We start from the raw sequence: 17541 nt of genomic DNA, 5'->3' as shown, positions 1-17541 counted from the left end.
GATTTTAAAGACTAATGTGCAAAATGCAGAAAAGTATAAAGAAAATTAAAACCATCTTTAATAACACAACCCAAGATTTATATTTTGGTACAAGGAATCTCCTTCCAATCTCTTCTCTGTGTGAATTTACTTTAAAAAAGTAAACTAAGATCTAGAATCACAATAATTTAATAGCCTGTATCTTCAAATAACGTGTTGAATTCTCCCATGTCACTAAATATTCTTTGAAAACAATTTTAATGGCTGCATTGCCATTCTTATAAATTTTCTATTTATATTTTAGTCACTCATTTTTTAGATTGTTGAATATTGTTTCCTTCCTTATGCTTTCCATGCCTCACTTGTCCATTTCAGCATTCTCAACCTAAGGGTGTTTCTGGCTCCTCGCCTAAAGGGGCATTTGTGAATGTGAGGGGCCACTTCTGGTTGTTAATGACTGGAGAGGATGTGTCACTAGCATTTCATTTAATGTTTGGGAACCAAGACCTAAATGTCCTGCAATATACAGGCCTGCCCCCAAATGATAACAGCTGGCTTACTCAGAATTCTTTTCCTGGAAAGCAGCACTAGGCTGCTCTCTATGCAGGGGTGGCCACACACAGGACCCATCCACACACAGGTAGGTAAACCCAAATGAGATGAAAGAACTCAAAGGGCCCAACAGAGATTGTGGTAACATACAAGTAAAGCATACTGGGTCCTTCTGGGATTTGAATTGAGGTATATGGAGAGGTTTGACTAATTAGTAAAAGAGATAAAAATTAAAACGGCATGGTATGAAAGCATGAAAAGCTCTGCTGACCCACTCTCCAGTGAAACTGGTTGAAAATATTTAAAAACAACCATTTAAAGTCTCTGGAAATGGTCCTAAAGGCAAAGAGCATAAGAAGCAGCATCTATCCAAGAAGATCTACAAAAATCTGGTAGGAGAGGCAAGAGTCTCTGGTATTTGAACCAAGACCACTCTCCTTCCAACCTCACAGCTCAGCAAGGAGGAAACTCTACTCCAGGCTATTGCAATCAAGAACACAGGGTTGCCTCTCCTCCGGCTCCCAGGTAGAGAGCTTTCTTCCCAGGAAGAGCAGGAGTCAACAGTTCTCATCTTGCCTCCAGCTACCTGTTGTTGAGGGTAAGTTCCAGGTGAGTGTGATCAAGAGTTGGGGGCTCCCATCTTCTGTCCAGCCCTCAATCGCAGAAAGAAGGCTCTACCTTGGGCACAGCACGCTGAGAATACTGGCACCCTGATCACCCTTGTCTCAACTTGTGAAACAGTGGTTCCATGCCAAGAGAGGCAAGCTAAGGGCACCTTGGGTTGCTAGCCAATCCCCACTCCCCAATGAGAGCTCAGCTTCTAGAACTGGGGCGTCACCCAGAGAGAAACTTGCCATCGCCCTCCACCACCAGCTCCAGAGCCCCGGCTCAGAGATTTTGCATGGGGAAAAAGCAGGCAGTAAGCCAGATAGCTTCTAATTTCTCCCCAAAGAAACTGATTTCATTTGTTACCAAGCTTGGGGAAGTTCAGGCTAAGACACTTTCAAGAATACTGGAAGTTGTGGTGGGAGGCACTTGGGAAGAGATTCAAGATACAGGATACACTACACCAGCTAGTTTGCAGGAGAGAACCAGGGAACAAAACAGCTGAGAGGAGTCATCCTGGAGTCAGAACAAATCAAACACAGACCTCAGAAACTACTCCTTCAAAGGAGCCAGAATTTGACTGGATTAACTTGTTGAGGGATTTATGCCACTGTTGAAAATAACAGAGCAATCAGTGGAGTTTAACAGCTGATTGTTGTCATGGAAAGACAAAAAAGAGCCCTACTAATACTACTGTCATCCCAGGTGACTGTGGTCATGCCCCAAACTGCACATCCCTGAGAGGTGACAACAGAGATTTAAAATTGTGGGTGAGGAAACAGGCTTCACTAAAATAATCCAGCTAATCACTAAACAAATAAGCAAATAACATTAAGTCCCTGCCCTGGAGGGGACCAGCACCCAGAGTTGCTACAATAATTAAAATGTCTAGTTTCCAACAAAAAATTAAGAGGCATGCAAAGAAACAAGTATGTCCCATACACCAGGAAAAAAGCAGACAACAGAAACTGCCTGTGAGAGCAACCAGATATCAGATTTATCAGAAAAACACTTCAAAGCAGCCATTTGTAAACACGTTCACAGAACTAAAGCAAACCACGATTAAAGAAGGCATAATAACATCGCATCAAATAGAGAACATCATTAGAGCTAGAAACTGTCTCGTCACTTATAAGAGTACCACAATAAGATTAACAGCTGACTTCTCAACAGAAACAATGGAGGCCAGAAAGCAGTGGGATAACATTCAAAGTGCTCAAAGAAAAAAAACTGTCAACCAAGAATCCTATATCCAACAAAGCTATCTTTTAAAAATAAGGATTTAACAAAAAAGAAATGAAAACTTTCCCAGATAACCAAAAAAAAGAGAGAATTTGTCTAGCAGACCCACCATACAAGAAATACTAAAGGAAATTCTTCAAGCTGAAACCAAGTGACTTCAGACAGTAATCAGAATCTACACACAAAAACAATGAGCACTAGTAAGATAATTATGTAATCATAAAAGAAAGCATAAATGCGTATTTTCTCTTTTCTTATTTTAACTGATTTAAATAGCAAGTATATAAAGTAATATGTAAACAATGTATTGTTGGGCCAATAATATATAGAAATGCAATACATGTATAATACACTTGCAAATAACAGTACAAAGGAGGTGGGTGGGATGAAAGATGTATTAGGCTAAGGAAATGACTTCAGATGATAAAGTAATAATTATAATAATGTATTGTTGGATGCGTAGCATTAACAGATTATAAAAATAATATTATAAAAAGAGAAAAAGAATAGAACTACCTAGGAGTAACATTTCTATATATGGTTGAATTACACTACTGTAAATCTGAACCTGGTTCTGACAAGATATATCTGATAAACCCTAGAGCAACCACTTAACAGTACAGCGAAAATATTATTAAAGAAATTAAAATGCACCAAGTATTAAAAATAACTAAAACTACAATAATTTGTTAACAGATACACAAAGTAAGATAGTCTAACATCAAAAACAAAACGTTGAGGGGCTGGCCTGGTGGCGCAAGCAGTTAAGTGCACGCCCTCTGCTGCGGCGGCCTCGGGTTCGCCGGTTTGGATCCCGGGCGCGCACCGATGCACTGCTTGTTAAGCCATGCTGTGGTGGCGTCCCATATAAAGTGGAGGAAGATGGGCATGGATGTTAGCCCAGGGCCAGTCTTCCTCAGCAAAAAAAAAAAAAAAAAAAAAAGAGGAGGACTGGCAGATGTTAGCAGAGGGCTGATCTCCTCACACACACACAAAAAAAACAAAAACAAACAAACAAAACAAAACGTTGAGGGGGGAGAGTAAAATGTAGAACTTTAGTATACATTTGAAGTTATCAGCTTAAAATACACAGTTATAAGACATTTTATGTAAGCCTCATGGTAATCCACAAAGCCAAAACCTATAATAGATACACAAGAGATTAAAAAAAAGGAACCTAAGCATAACACTACAGAAAATCATCAAATCACAAAGGAAGAGAGCAAGAGAAGAAAGGAGGAAAGGAATGATAAAACAGGCCAGAAAACAATGAACAAAACGGCAATAGTAAGTGCATACCTAACATACCCAAACAACCACTTTAAATGTAAATGGACTAAATTCTCCAATCAAGAAACACAGAGTAGCTGATTGGATAAAAAAACAAGGCCCAACTATATGCTATCTACAAGAGACTCACTTCAGAAGGAAGGACACACACAGACTGAAAGTAAAGTGATGGAAAAACATATTCCATGCAAATGGAAACCAAATGAAAGCAGAAGTAGCTACATTTTTATCACACAAAATAGACTTTAAGCCAAAAACTGTAATAAGATACAAAGAAAGTCATTACATAATGATAAAGGAGTTAATCTTACAAGAGGATATAACATTTGTAAATACCGAATATGCACCAAATATCAGAGCACCTAAATATATAAAGCAAATATTAACAGACTTGGAGGGAGAAATAAGACTGCAATACAGTAATAGTAGCCGACTTCAATACCCCACTTTCAACAATGTACTGATCATCCAGACAAAATCAATAAGAAAACATTGGACTTAAACTACATGTTAGACCAGATGGAATTAACAGACATTTAAAGAACATTCCATCCAACAACAGAATACACATTCTTCTTAACTGCACATGGAACATTTTCCAGAACAGATTATATGTCAGGCCACAAAACAAGGCTTAACAAATTTAAGAAGACTGAAATTATATCAAGCATCTTTTCCCACCACAATGGTATAAAACTATAAATCAATTACAACAACAAAACTCGAAAATTCACAAATATGCAGAGATTAAATAACAAGCTACTGAACAACCAATGAGTCAAAGAAGAATTCAAAAAATATCTTGAGACAAATGAAAATGGAAATACGATATATCAAAAATTGTGGGATGAAGCAGAAGCAGTTCTAAGAGGGAAGTTTTACAGTGATATATGCCTACATTAAGAAAAAAGATCTCAAATAAACAACCTAACTCTGTACCTCAAGGAACTAGAAAAAGAGGAACAAACTAATGCCAAAGATAGTAGAAGGAAGGAAATAAAGATCAGAGTGGAAATAAATGAAATAGAGACTAAAAAGACAATAAAAAGGTCAATAAACTAAGAGCTGGCTTTTTGAAAAGATAAACAAATCGACAAAGCTTTAGCTAAACTTACCAAGAAAAAAGAGGGCTCAAATAAATAAAATTATAAATGCAAGAGAAGAAATTACAACTGATACTATGCAAATACAAAGGATCAAAAAAGACTAAGAACAATTACACACCAACATATTGGACAACCTATAAGAAATGGATAAATTCCTAGAAACATACAACCTACTAAGACTGAATCATGAAGAAACAGAAAATCTGAACAGACTGATTACTAGTAAGAATCAAAAACTTCCTAACAAAGAAAAGTCTAGGATCAGATGACTTTACTGGTGAATTCTACCAAACATTTAAAGAAGAATTAATATCAATCCTTCTCAAACTCTTCCAAAAAAACAGAAGAGGAGGGAATACTTCCAAACTCATCTTAGGAGGCCAGCATTACCCTGATACCAAAACCAGACAAGGACACCACAAGGAAAAAAAATTATAGGCCAATATCCCTGATGAACACAGATGCAAAAATCCTCAACAAAATATCAGCAAACCAAATACAACAACACATTAAGAGGATCATATACATTAAAAGGACCACCATGATCAAGTGGGATTCATCCCAGGAATGAAAGGACAGTTCAACATTCACAATTCAATCAATTTGATACACCACATTAACAAAATGAAGAATAAAAACCAGATGATCAATTCAACAGATGCAGAAATAGCATCTGACAAAATTCAACATCCATGCATGATAAAAACTCTCAACCAACTGGGTAAAGAGGGAATGTATCTCAACGTAATAAAGGCCATATACAACAAGCCCACAGCTAACATCATACTCAATGGTGACAAGCTGAAAGCTTTTCCTCTTAAGATCAGGAACAAGACAAGGATGCCCATTCTTGTCACTTTTATTCAACATAGTACTGGAAGTCCTAGCCAGAGCAATCAGGCAAGAAAAAGAAAATAAAAGGCATCCAAATTGGACAGAAAGAAGTAAAACTGCTGTTATTTGCAGATGACATAACATTACATATAGGAAACCATAAAGAATCCACCAAAAAACTGTTAGAACCAATAAACAAATTCAATAAAGTCAGAGAATACAAAATCAATATACAAAAATCTGTTACATTTCTGTACACTAACAACGAACTCTCAAAAAGAGAAATTAAGAAAACAATCCCATTTATAACTGCATTGGAAAGAATAAAATAACTAAGAATAAATTTAAGCAAGGATATGAAAGATCTGTATACTGAAAACTATAAGACATTGATAAAAGAAATTGAAGAAGACACAACTGAATGGAAAGATATTGCATGCTCACGAACTGGAAGGATTAATATTGTTAAAATGTTCATACTACCCAAAGCAATCTACAGATTCAATGCAATCCCTGTCAAAATTGTAATGGCATTTTCCACAGAAATAGAACAAACGTTCTTAAAATTTGTATGGAACCACAAAAATAAATAGCCAAAGCAATCTTGAGAAAGAAGAACAAAACTGGAGGTATCACACTTCCTGATTTCAAACTATATTACAAAGCTATAGTAACCAAAAAAGTATGATACTGGCATAAAAACAAAGATCAACAGAACAGAATAGAGAGCCTAGAAATAAACCCATTTATGGTCAATTAATTTATGACAAAGGAGCCAAAAACATACAATGAGGAAAGGACAGTCTCTTCAATCAGTGGTTTTGGGAAAAATGGACAGCCACATGTAAAAGAATAAAACTGGACCCCTATCTTACACCATACACAAAAATCAACTCAAATTGGACTGAAGACTCAAATTGAAGACCTGAAACCATAAAACTCCTAGAAGAAAACGTAGAGGGTAAGCTCCTTGACACTGGTTTTGGCAATAATCTTGTGGATTTGACACCAAAAGCAAAAATAAACAAGTGGGACAACATGAAACTAAAAAGCTTCTGCACAGCAAAGGAAACCATCAACAAAACGAAACAGCAACCCAAGAAACTGGAGAAAATATTTGCAAACCGTGTATCTGGCAAGGAGTTAATATCCAAAATATAAACAACTCATACAACTCAATAGCAAAAAAACCCAATCCGATTAAAAAATGGGCAGAGGAACTGAACAGACATTTTTCCAAAGAAAACATACAAATGGCCAACAGGTACATGAAAAGGTGCTCAACGTCACATCATCAGGGAAATGCAAATCAAAACGACAATGAGATATCACCTCACATCTGTCAGAATGAATGTTATCAAAAAGACAAGAGATAACAAGTGCTGGCAAGGATGTAGAGAAAAGGAAACCCTTGTACACTGTTGGTGGGAATGCAAACTGGTGCAGCCAATATAGAAAACAGTATGGAAGTTCCTCAAAAAATTAAAAATAGAACTATACATGATCCAGAAATCCCACTTCTGGGTATAAACAAAGGAAATGAAAACAGCATATTGAAGAGATATCTGTACTCCCAAGTTTACTGCAGCATTATTCACTATAGCCAAGATACAGAAACAACCTAAATGCCCGTCAACAAATGAATGGATAAAGATGTGGGTTGTGTGTGTGTGTGTGTGTGTATGTGTGTGTGTGTGTGTGTGTGTGGAATACTATTCAGTCATGAGAAAGAAGGAAACCCTGTCATTTGCGACAACACAGATGGACCTTGAGAGCATTATGCTAAGTGAAATAAGCCAGACAAAGACAAAATCTGCATGGTATCAGTTCTATATGGAATCTGAACAAAAAGTCAAACTCAAGAGAAACAGCGAGTAGAAAAGTGGTTGCCAGAGATTTGGGGGATGGAGGGGGAAAATAAGGAGAGGTTGATAAAAGGGTACAAACTTTCAGGTATAAGATGAAAACGGCTGGGGTACGTAATGCATAACATTTTGACTATAGCTGATAACACCGTATTGTATAATTGAAATTTGCTAAGAGAATAGAACTTAAATGTTCTCACCAAAAATAAATAAGTGAGGTGATGAATGTGTTGATTAACTAGATGGGAGGAAACCTTTCACAATGTACGTGTATATCAAATCATCACAATGTATACTTTAAACATCTTATAATTTTATTTGTCAATCACACCTCAATAAAGCTAAAAAAAAAAAAAAAAAAAAAGCATAGATATGTCATGCCATCCCCTACAAAAGATATGAACTTCTAAGACGACAGAGGATCCCCAAGGGCACCAATGGTATGAGCTGATTGGTCTACTGAAAGATTCAATAACTAAGCTAATTACCCCAATTTACCTAAAGACTGAGATTTCAAAAAAAAATTAAAATGCTATATTTGAAAATATTTACTTAATGAAAAAGAAAGCAGAAAGGAAGAACAGAGAAACAAAAAGAGACATGAGACATACACAAAAGTAAAATGGCAGACTCCTACTCTATCAATAACATCAGATGTGAATGGATTAAACAAGCCAATCAAGGGGCAGGAACTGGATTAAAAAACCTGATCCAACTATATGTCCACTACAGGAGACATACTTTAGATTTAAAGACAGAATGTACATACTTTTCAAGTGCATATGGAACATTCTCCAGGATGGACCATATGCTAGGCCATAAAACAAACTTCAATAAATTTAAAAAGAGAGATACACTAAAAAGTATATTCCCAGACCACAATGAAAAAAATTAGAATTAATTTTAGTAGGAAAACTGGGAACAATCTGAATATGAAATTAACAAAATCATTCCATTTACTAAGCATTACAGAGAATAGCATACTTAGGAATAAATTTAACAAAGACAGGCAACATTCGTACATTGAAAAACTACTACTCGTTGAAGGTAATTAAGCAAAACCTAAATAAAAAGACATCCCATGTTCATGAATCAGTGGGTTTCATATTGGCAAGATGACAACACTCCTTGAAATGATCTAGAAATTCAGTGCAATCCCTACCAGAAGCTCAGCTAACTCCTTTCCAGAAACTGACAAACTGATTCTAAAATACATGGTTGGGCCGGCCCCATGGATTAGCGGTTAAGTGCGTGTGCTCCGCTACTGGCGGCCGGGGTTCAGATCCTGGGCACGCACCGACGAACCGCTTCTCCGGCCACGCTGAGGCCGTGTCCCACCCCACAAACAGGAACTAGAAGGACTTGCAACTATGACATACAACTATCTACTGGGGCTTTGGGGAAAAAAAAGGAGGAGGATTGGCAATAGATGTTAGCTCAGAGCCAGTCTTCCTCAGCGAAAAAATAAAAAAATAAAAATAAAATACATGGTAATTGCAAGGGACCCAGAATAGACAAAACAATCTTGGAAAAGAACAAAGTAGGACTCACACTTCCTGATATCAAAACTTACTCAAGGTACTATGGTACTGGCACAAGTAACAGACACAGATATGAAAGGATTAGAACTGAAGGTCCAGAAATAAACCCATACATCCTATGGTCAACTGATTTTTGACAAGGGTCCCAAGAACATCCAATGGAGAAACAGTCTTGTCAACAAATGGTCCTGGGACAACTGGAAAGCCACATGCAAAAGAATGAAATTGAACCCTTATTTCACAGCATATACAAAAATTAACACAAAATAGATAAAAACACCTAAATGTAGGAGCTAAAACTATAAAACTCTTAAAAATAAAACATGGGGGTAAGTCATCATGACCTTGGATTTGGCAAAGGATACTTAGATATGCCACTAAAAGCACAAACAACAAAAGAAAAAATGGATAAACCTGACTTCATTAAAATTAGAAACTTTTGTGTTTCAAAGGAGACCAAAGTGAAAAGACAACTCATATAATGGGAGAAAATATTTGCAAATCAGTCAGCTAATAAGGAATTTGTATCCAATTTAAAGAACTCTTACAACTCAATAATAAAAAACACAAACAGCCCAATTAAAAAGTGAATGAGGGATCTGAATGAACACTTCTCCAAGGAAGATATAAAAACGGCCAATAAGCACATAAAAAAATACTCAACATCATTACTCATTAGGGAAACACAAATCAAAATCATAATGAGATACTACTTCACAGCCGCTAAGATGTCTATAATCAAAAAGGTAACAAGAGTTAGCAAGAATATGGAGAAATCAGAACCTTCATACACTGCTAATGGGAATGTAAACTGGTGCCACTGTGGAAAACAAGCCTGGCAGTTAAACAATTAAGCATAAAGTTACCATATAACCCAGCAATTCCACTCCTAGGCACATACCCAAGAGAAAAAACATATGTCCACACAAAAACTTCTACATAAATGTTTACAGCAGCATTATTCATGATAGCCAAAAGGTGGAAACAACTTAAACGTCCATCGAGTGATGAATTAAATAAAATACAGTATATTCAAAGAATGGAATATTATTCGCAACAAAGAGGAATGAAATACTGATATATGCTACAATACAGACAAACCTTGAAAACATTATGTTAAGAGAAAGAAGCCAGGGGCTGGCCCGGTGGCCTACTGATTAAGTTCGCAGGTTCGGATCCCAAGCATGGACCTACACACCATTTACCAAGCCATGCCGTGGCAGCGTCCCATGTATAAAGTAGGGAAAGATGGGCACAGATGTTAGCCCAGGGCCAATCTTCCTCAGCAAAAAGAGGAGGATTGGCAACAGATGCTAGCTCAGGGCTAATCTTCCTCACCAAAAAAAAAAAAAGAACCCAGTCACAAAAGACCACGTATTATATAATTCCATTCATATGAAATCCAGAACAGGGAGGGATTGTGGGGAGTGATAAGGAAGTAATAGCTAAAGGTTTTCTTTTTGAGGTGATGAAAATATTCTAAAATTGACCATGGTAATGGCTGCACTACTGTGAATATACAGTCATGCACCACATAACGTTTCAGTCACCCACAGAGGTCCCATTATGATTAGTACCACATAGCCTAGGTGTGTAGTAGGCTACACCACCAAGGTTTGTGTAAGTATACTTTGATGTTTGCACAACAACGAAATCACCTAATGACACAGTTCTCAGAATGTATCCCTGTCATTAACAGATGCATACTTGTACTAAAGACTGTTGAACTGCACACTTTAAATGGATAAATTGCACAGTATGAAAATTTATCTCAATAAAGCTGTTTAAAAAAGTAGAGAGGTGATTTTTTTTTTTTTTGAGGAAGATTAGCCCTGAGCTAACATCTGTTGCCAAACCTCCTCTTTTCTGCTGAGGAAGACTGGCCCTGAGCTAACATCCACGCCCATCTTCCTCTACTTTATATGGGACACCACCACAGCACAGCTTGATAAGCAGTGCGTAGGTCTGTGCCTGGAATTTGAACCAGCAAACTCTGGGCCACCAAAGCAGTGCTTGAACCTAACCGCTATGCCACCGGGTTGGCCCCCCCGAATGTCACTTTCTTAATAAGGCCTACATGTATCTCCTTATTTAACACCCAAACCTGCCCTCCATCCTGGCAGCCTTCACTCTAACTTTCTTCTTTCTCGACAACATTTATCCACTTCTAACAAACTACAATTTTTTAAAAATTTATAGTGTTTAATGTCTTTCTCCCCCTACCGGAAAATAAACCCAAGAGAAGGATTTTGGTTGTGGTGGGACCTCATTTAGTCACTGATGTGTCAAATGAGCCTGAGACACAGCAGGTGCTCAATAAGTATTTGTTGGATATATGAATACACGTCAAAGGAGAGAGTCAATAATAAATCTCTAGCAACTGTATCTACTACTTAAAAGTGGACAACTTTCTGTGTATGGGTAATCAAGCAAAATATATGGCATATGAAGTTCTTAAAAGAAAACTTGGCCATCTTTATCACTCCTATGTGTTTCAGTTTGTGTTTACCAAAGACTTACGGCTGACTCATTGAAAAATGTTCCAATTTTATTTTGTTAACACTGTGCAGTACAGACTGTATAACCAGGGAAGCAAATTAAATAGTTTTAAAAATATTTATGTATTAGGCCAAATGTGTTGAAATGCTGTACACAAGATCCAATACTACTCTGCATTATTAAGCAAAAACAACTTTTTAAACTACATTTGCTGTTACTACATACTTTATATACATTAGAACAGTTCAGATTGAAAAGCCAAACCCAATATCAATATATCAATAAGTTTTGATAGGTGATAACCCCATAACTTTCGATTTCAACTGGTATTTCTTCAGATTGCAAATGTTCACTGTCCCACTAAGACATCCTTTTGGGAATGGGGACGCCTAGTCAAATATCAAAGGCCTGGCCCATTTTCTGAATCAATATGCACAGCTGAAAACTGCCTAATATCTGAAAAGGGACCCAATCAGAACTTATTTCCTTGTGATTTCATAAGTAACCAGACTATCCCTATTTATTTACTTTTAAAGCAGTTTTCTATTAATTTATAATCCTTTCCTCCCAGGGTTTGAAGCCTAAACCGTGTGACAGGGTCTCTATAACTCCTAAATAAAACAGGTCTCATAAAATGCAAGGGAAAAGCCTCCCCAAAGATGTTGTTTAGCCAATACCTCTGAGTGACGTTCTACACTTCCAGTGTCTGATCCAGAGTGCTGCTCATTTACATCATCCTCAACGTCTGACCCTGAATCCCGTTCATCCTGTACTGGGGTAGCGCCACCATCATCTGCTTAAAAATAAAACAAAAACCCACTTAAGGTGTAAGATGGATGACATCTACAACTGAAATGAACATAATGAAGCAAGAATAATGTAAGAGAAAAGGTTACCACTGATGAAGCATAACTAATGACGCTAATATTGTGAACAAGACAACAGTATAATACTTATATAAATACCAACAATCATAACATGTACTGTGACATATGTGGTAGCAAAAACACATCATAAAAGGAATGTGAAGCTTAAGAAACATCACTAAGGACCAAGTCAACAACTTCTAAATAATAGTGTGCTCTTTAACTATCTCAACTTGATGTTAAAAACTGAGTCTATTCTCTCCACAGCACTTACTTACCACCTTCTAATGTACTACATGACTTACCAAGTTATTTTGTTTACTGTGGGTCTTTCCTCACTTGAATGAAAGTGCCACAAGAGCAGGGATTTTGGTTCACTGCTGTATCCCTGGAGCCCAGAACACTGCCTGGTACATGATGTACAGTATTTGTTTATAAATGAAGAGCACAAGGAACTCCAGTCCAGAAATAGTGTAAACTCCTTAAAGTAAAGAAATACTATACTATTACAAAATGGCAAAAAAATCAATTGCTACCTACCTTTAACCAATACTTTAAAAATACAAAGCAAAATTGTATCGAGAGGAATTTAGGGCTGTTGGGAGGATATGGGAAGATCTGGTTAGAAATTTAATAAAAATAAATTTTTTAAAATGAAGCAGTCAACTACAGGAAAACCAAAAATTTGCATAAGAATGGAATCACTATTATACCAATGAGCTACTCAGCTGAGGAGGAAAGAATCTCTATATAGTCATGATAAAAATAATAATTTTGAAATGTAACGAACAACTATGCCGCAACAGTGAGAATATGGGCGAGAGGAGGGCACACAAGAGGCTAAAACACTGTCCTAGCATAAGAAATCATTACAGAATGCCTAAAAATGATGCAAAAGGAGATAGCGTAAATTAGTAATACAGATGTAAATATCAAAAAACGTCTAAAAGAAATGGAAAGTCAGGGAACTACTATTTTTTCATGTCTTTTTAGCACTTAACCTACATACATGTATTACATATAATTACTTATTTAAAAAACACAAATGAACTGAAAACTACTTTGAAAACATCAGCAAAACGTTTTAAGCAAAACAGCAGTGCATGCTGGGAAACAGGTTTACAATCACTACTATTCGCTGCCATATATAAGGAATCGGAGTGAACTCAAAACAGAGAAGAGGTTAACGTTTAGTCAACTATTGAAGTGGTTGTTAGAGAATACCCAGTGGAATGGTGACACAAAGGGAAAGCAAACGGAACGTTTTCTTCCCCACTAGCTCCTGCCTTAACTCGTCTTTGTATCTCCAGTGCCTGGCACAGTGTTACCAGAGGGGGGCCCAGTAAGTGTTTACCGAGGAAACAGGTAAGAAAGGAGACCAAGCTTCAGTGAGAAAGGCAGACCTCAAGGTGAAGGAAAGGCACAAAAATCACAGGTGCCAAAGGTGCACGCCTTACTCTAAAATATTTACACAACTCCAACAAGGGTCCTACATTTTCTTTCCTGGGAAACCAGTGTCGCAGGCGAGATTAAACTAGCCCTAGCTCGTAATGAAGAGTCTAGGTAAGATCCCGCGCCCTCACCGATCAGCTACTTTGGATTCTCGAAATAAACACTCAACTCCTGAAAAAACCCCGTAGCAGGAGATCTACCCCAGGACTTTGCACACAGTAAGCGCTTAATATATGGAAGTAGTTTCCCAATTACAGCAAAAACCCTGGCAAAGCCCGAAGGCGGCTTTCCCTCCAGAACCGCCTCTCCAAGGTTCTAACTTCGGGCCCGCAGGCGGTCTGCGCGCGCTCCGCTCGGCAGTCCACGCCGGACCCAGGCCGCGAGGGAAGGTCTCCGGGGCCTCCCTCCCCTCCCCCGCGGGGTGCCAGGCCAAGCCCCGCCGAGTATCCGCTCCGCCCCCAGCCCTGTCCCCAGGTCCCTGCCCCACCTGACTGGTCGCCGCTGTAATACTCCGAGTCCATGGCAGGCGGGCTCTCGGCGGGGAGTGTCCGCGCCCCGCGCCGCCCTCGTCACCTCCTTCCCCGCGGTGTGACTCCGACGGAGCGGCCGGGTGCTCAGAGGCTCCCGCCCGCTAGAGGATTTGGCGAGCGCGGAGAGTAAGACAACAGCAGCGACAGACGCCACTTCTACCTACAAGCACGGCAGAAGAGGCCCTACCCAGCAGACGGGCAGGCCTGCGGGTCTGCGCTCTACTTCCCAGAAGCACTTCTGGAGCCAAAATGGCGTCTGCCTACGACCCTCAAAGGAATGCAGCGCGCAGGCGCCATCACCTGTCCTCCGGCCAATGAGAAGACGCAGCGGTAATGACGCACGGCATGGCCAGGAAGGAGTCGGCTGGGAAAATGGAGCGGGAGATCCGGCTTCAGTTAAATACTTCCCTTGGAGGAGCTTGGTCTGTCCCGCATGGAGATGATAATGTTACTTTATTGGTTCTCTGTCTGCGCCTTGTAAGAGGAACTTCTGAGTTACTTTTCCGAAAAATAAAGACCCTCTACAATTACATTTTCCATCCTACGGACAATTAACTATCGTTCCCATCATGCAGCGAGGCGCCTGATTCCCGCCCGTAGTCTGGGGAGGAAGTGGCGCGTTGCTCTCTGGGACTTGTATTTCGAAGCCTAGGGAGCTATGCGTTACTAACTGGCGTGAAGAAAAGGGCTTCCTTTCAAGGCATTTTCTTCCTTTCCTTCTTTTTTAAAATAACGACTTAATTTCCATCTTAAGAAACCATTTGGTCAGCAGTAGGAAGTACAGGCTGTTGCTTCCAGACAGGTCCCGTGATGAAATCTTAAAGAGGAGGGTGACATTGTTGTACTTGACTTGAGCCCTATGCTCCCAGGCGACATCGATGGTTAAGAAACCTCCTGGGGCCAACCAGGTAGCATAGTGGTTAAGGTCGCATGCTCTGCTTTGGCTGCCCCGGGTTCGCAGATTCGGATCCCCGGGCCTGGACCTATGCACCGCCCATCAAGCCATGCTGTGGCCGTGTCCCAGATACAAAATAGAGGAAGACTGGCACAGATGTTAGCTCAGGGACAATCTTCCTCAAGCAAGAAGAGGAGAATTGGCAATAGATGTTAGCTCAGGGCCAATCCTCCAGCCCAAAAAGAAAGAAAGAGACATCCTGACCTATCAGTGTTCCCGGAACACTGTGAAGATCCACCATTCTCCCTATGACTTAGAGAAAACTCACTCTCCACTCTTTTTCATGATTCCCTTAAGACTTGCAGATGATCCCTTTGTTTACCCATGACAGGGCCAAAGACTTTTCCCCTTTTTTCTGAGCCTGCTCCTAAGGGCAGACTCAGACCTCTCAATTTCCTGTTCTTTGACTCATGAATGATTAGCTGAGTGAGAACCCTTTGCCCCACTAAAACTAGAGTGACACGGAGATAAACATTTTCTGTCCACTTGATTGACTGAAACTTCTGATTGCAAATCAATCCCAACTATAAATCATCCCACTTTTGTTCCTGTGAAAGTGTAAGGCAAAACCACCCTGCCTAGATGCTCAGGTCTTCATATCTGGGGTGCTTTCCCTATTGCAATACCCTGAATAAAATCCATTTCCTTACTTGTTTGTTTTTGTCTTAGACAAAGAGGAGAATGTTCTTGCCTTTTGGTTGGAGGAGGGCCAATGGAGGTATAAGCAAAGACTCCCCAGGAGGTGTAGACTTGCAGAAATAGGGCCTTTTGTTAGTTGGCAAAGCATACATCTAGGACTGGATTTCTGGGCATGCCTAGCCTGCTGTAAAGCCTCATGTGGTGCCCTGGAAGGTCCACTTCCTACCTTGGAGTTGAGACGTGGATTCTCTGATGCCAGCTCTGCTATAAATTCTCAGATTGCCTGTCATCAAGCCACATCTCAGCTTTGATAATCCTTGAACCCTTTGTTAGCCAGTCAAAATATGCTGGCAGAACTCAGTTCTAGGCTCCAGGAAAGGACATGAGAAGAGAAGGAAGAGAAAGGGGTGGTTTCTCTATGGAAATTCTCATTTTCTTGTGAGAGAGTTCATGGGCCTTCCTTCCCCTCTTTAGTGGCAACAGCTTTGAAATCCAAGTCTACTCCTTCAGCTGTGAGAATGATGTCTTCTCAGACTGTTGTGAGAATCAGAAGAGCAAGGAATTAACAGTGCCTGAAATCAAAGGTACACAATTAAAATATTCACTTCCCTCCCTTTGATAGAAGAGACCCCAGGATCTAAGCTCTCTTCTAAAGAGAGTGGGTGAGATTGTATCTGTATAAATAAGGCAAGGTGAGTAGGGCAGAAGTCCAGGAAGAGATTCAGTGGAAGGGAACCTAGTGAAAATCCTGCCAGTAAAGGTTTAGTAATTTCACCAGAGGTACAAGACCAATGGCCTTGAAAGTGATTGGGCTAAACAATGCGGTTATGAGAGGGTAATTACTGAATTTCAACATAAAGATTCTAATGGTCCTGGTAGTTTGGAGAATGGAGAGAGAGCAGCCAACTGAACGCATAGCAATGTGCTGAGCCCCAGAAGGCTGCAAAGAAGTGTCAGATCCAGTTTTTGCACTCAGGAAGCCAACGATTTAGTTAGTGAGACAGGGCACACTTTTTGAAATAAATGTAGAGCCTTAGTTAAAGCAGTGTGCTTGTCAGTGCAAACACAGCTTTAGGAGAGTCTCCCAGAGCCCCTTTCCATTAGCTGATTGTCCCTCAGGGCCCCTGATAGAGAAATTCTGGAGCAGCGCAGATGTGCCTTTCTGAGCCTTGGCTGCCTTGCACCTTGCGGACTGCCATCTCTACAATCCCCACACCCCACTCCAGCTCCAGCACAGCTGCTGCATGCTGGTGGTGGAGGAGAGGCACCCATGAGGGAGACTGTTTTTCCCACCAAGCATACTAAAGACAGAGAAGAGAGGAAGAGAGAGGTGAACTTGCAGCAGTGCAGAACTCTCTTTCCCTTGACTGATAACCCAGACAGGTTGAGTCCCTAAGTGAATGCGAGATTTATTTGGCAGCCTTTTGAAACACTGTAACTTCCTGAACCTGTCAGGGAGTGAGAGACCACACAATTTAAGGAAAAGCCTGGCACTGGCAGAGCTGCAGACTAGGGGCTCAGAGCTCTGGGTTCTGGACCAAACTCTGGGCTTTTTGTGCTTGGTGAGCTGGGACAAGCTACCAGC

General features: G+C 39.7%; 1 protein-coding gene across 7 annotated transcripts in view; it reads right to left on the bottom strand.

The window, feature by feature from the left end:
• The window catches only part of IWS1 (interacts with SUPT6H, CTD assembly factor 1), a 46858-nt gene extending 32021 nt beyond the window's left edge, over positions 1 to 14837 (bottom strand). For 2 of the 7 annotated variants that reach the window (XR_009221360.1, XM_058548756.1), the window contains exons 1-2: positions 14320 to 14837; positions 12192 to 12310 (exon numbers count right to left, since the gene is read on the bottom strand). Coding sequence is in view for 6 of the 7 variants with exons in the window: in XM_058548756.1 (XP_058404739.1) it covers positions 12192 to 12310; positions 14320 to 14353 (153 nt within the window). In the remaining variant the exon portion in view is untranslated. The remainder of the gene's footprint in view (positions 1 to 12191; positions 12311 to 14319) is intronic. The other 5 variants (XM_058548752.1, XM_058548754.1, XM_058548757.1 and 2 more) reach the window with 4 other exon arrangements.
• Positions 14838 to 17541: the final 2704 nt, after the last annotated feature.

The sequence above is a fragment of the Diceros bicornis genome, chromosome 10 (assembly GCF_020826845.1).
Source record: "Diceros bicornis minor isolate mBicDic1 chromosome 10, mDicBic1.mat.cur, whole genome shotgun sequence".
NCBI lineage: Eukaryota > Metazoa > Chordata > Mammalia > Perissodactyla > Rhinocerotidae > Diceros > Diceros bicornis.
This window is presented reverse-complemented; position numbering and strand designations above follow the sequence as displayed.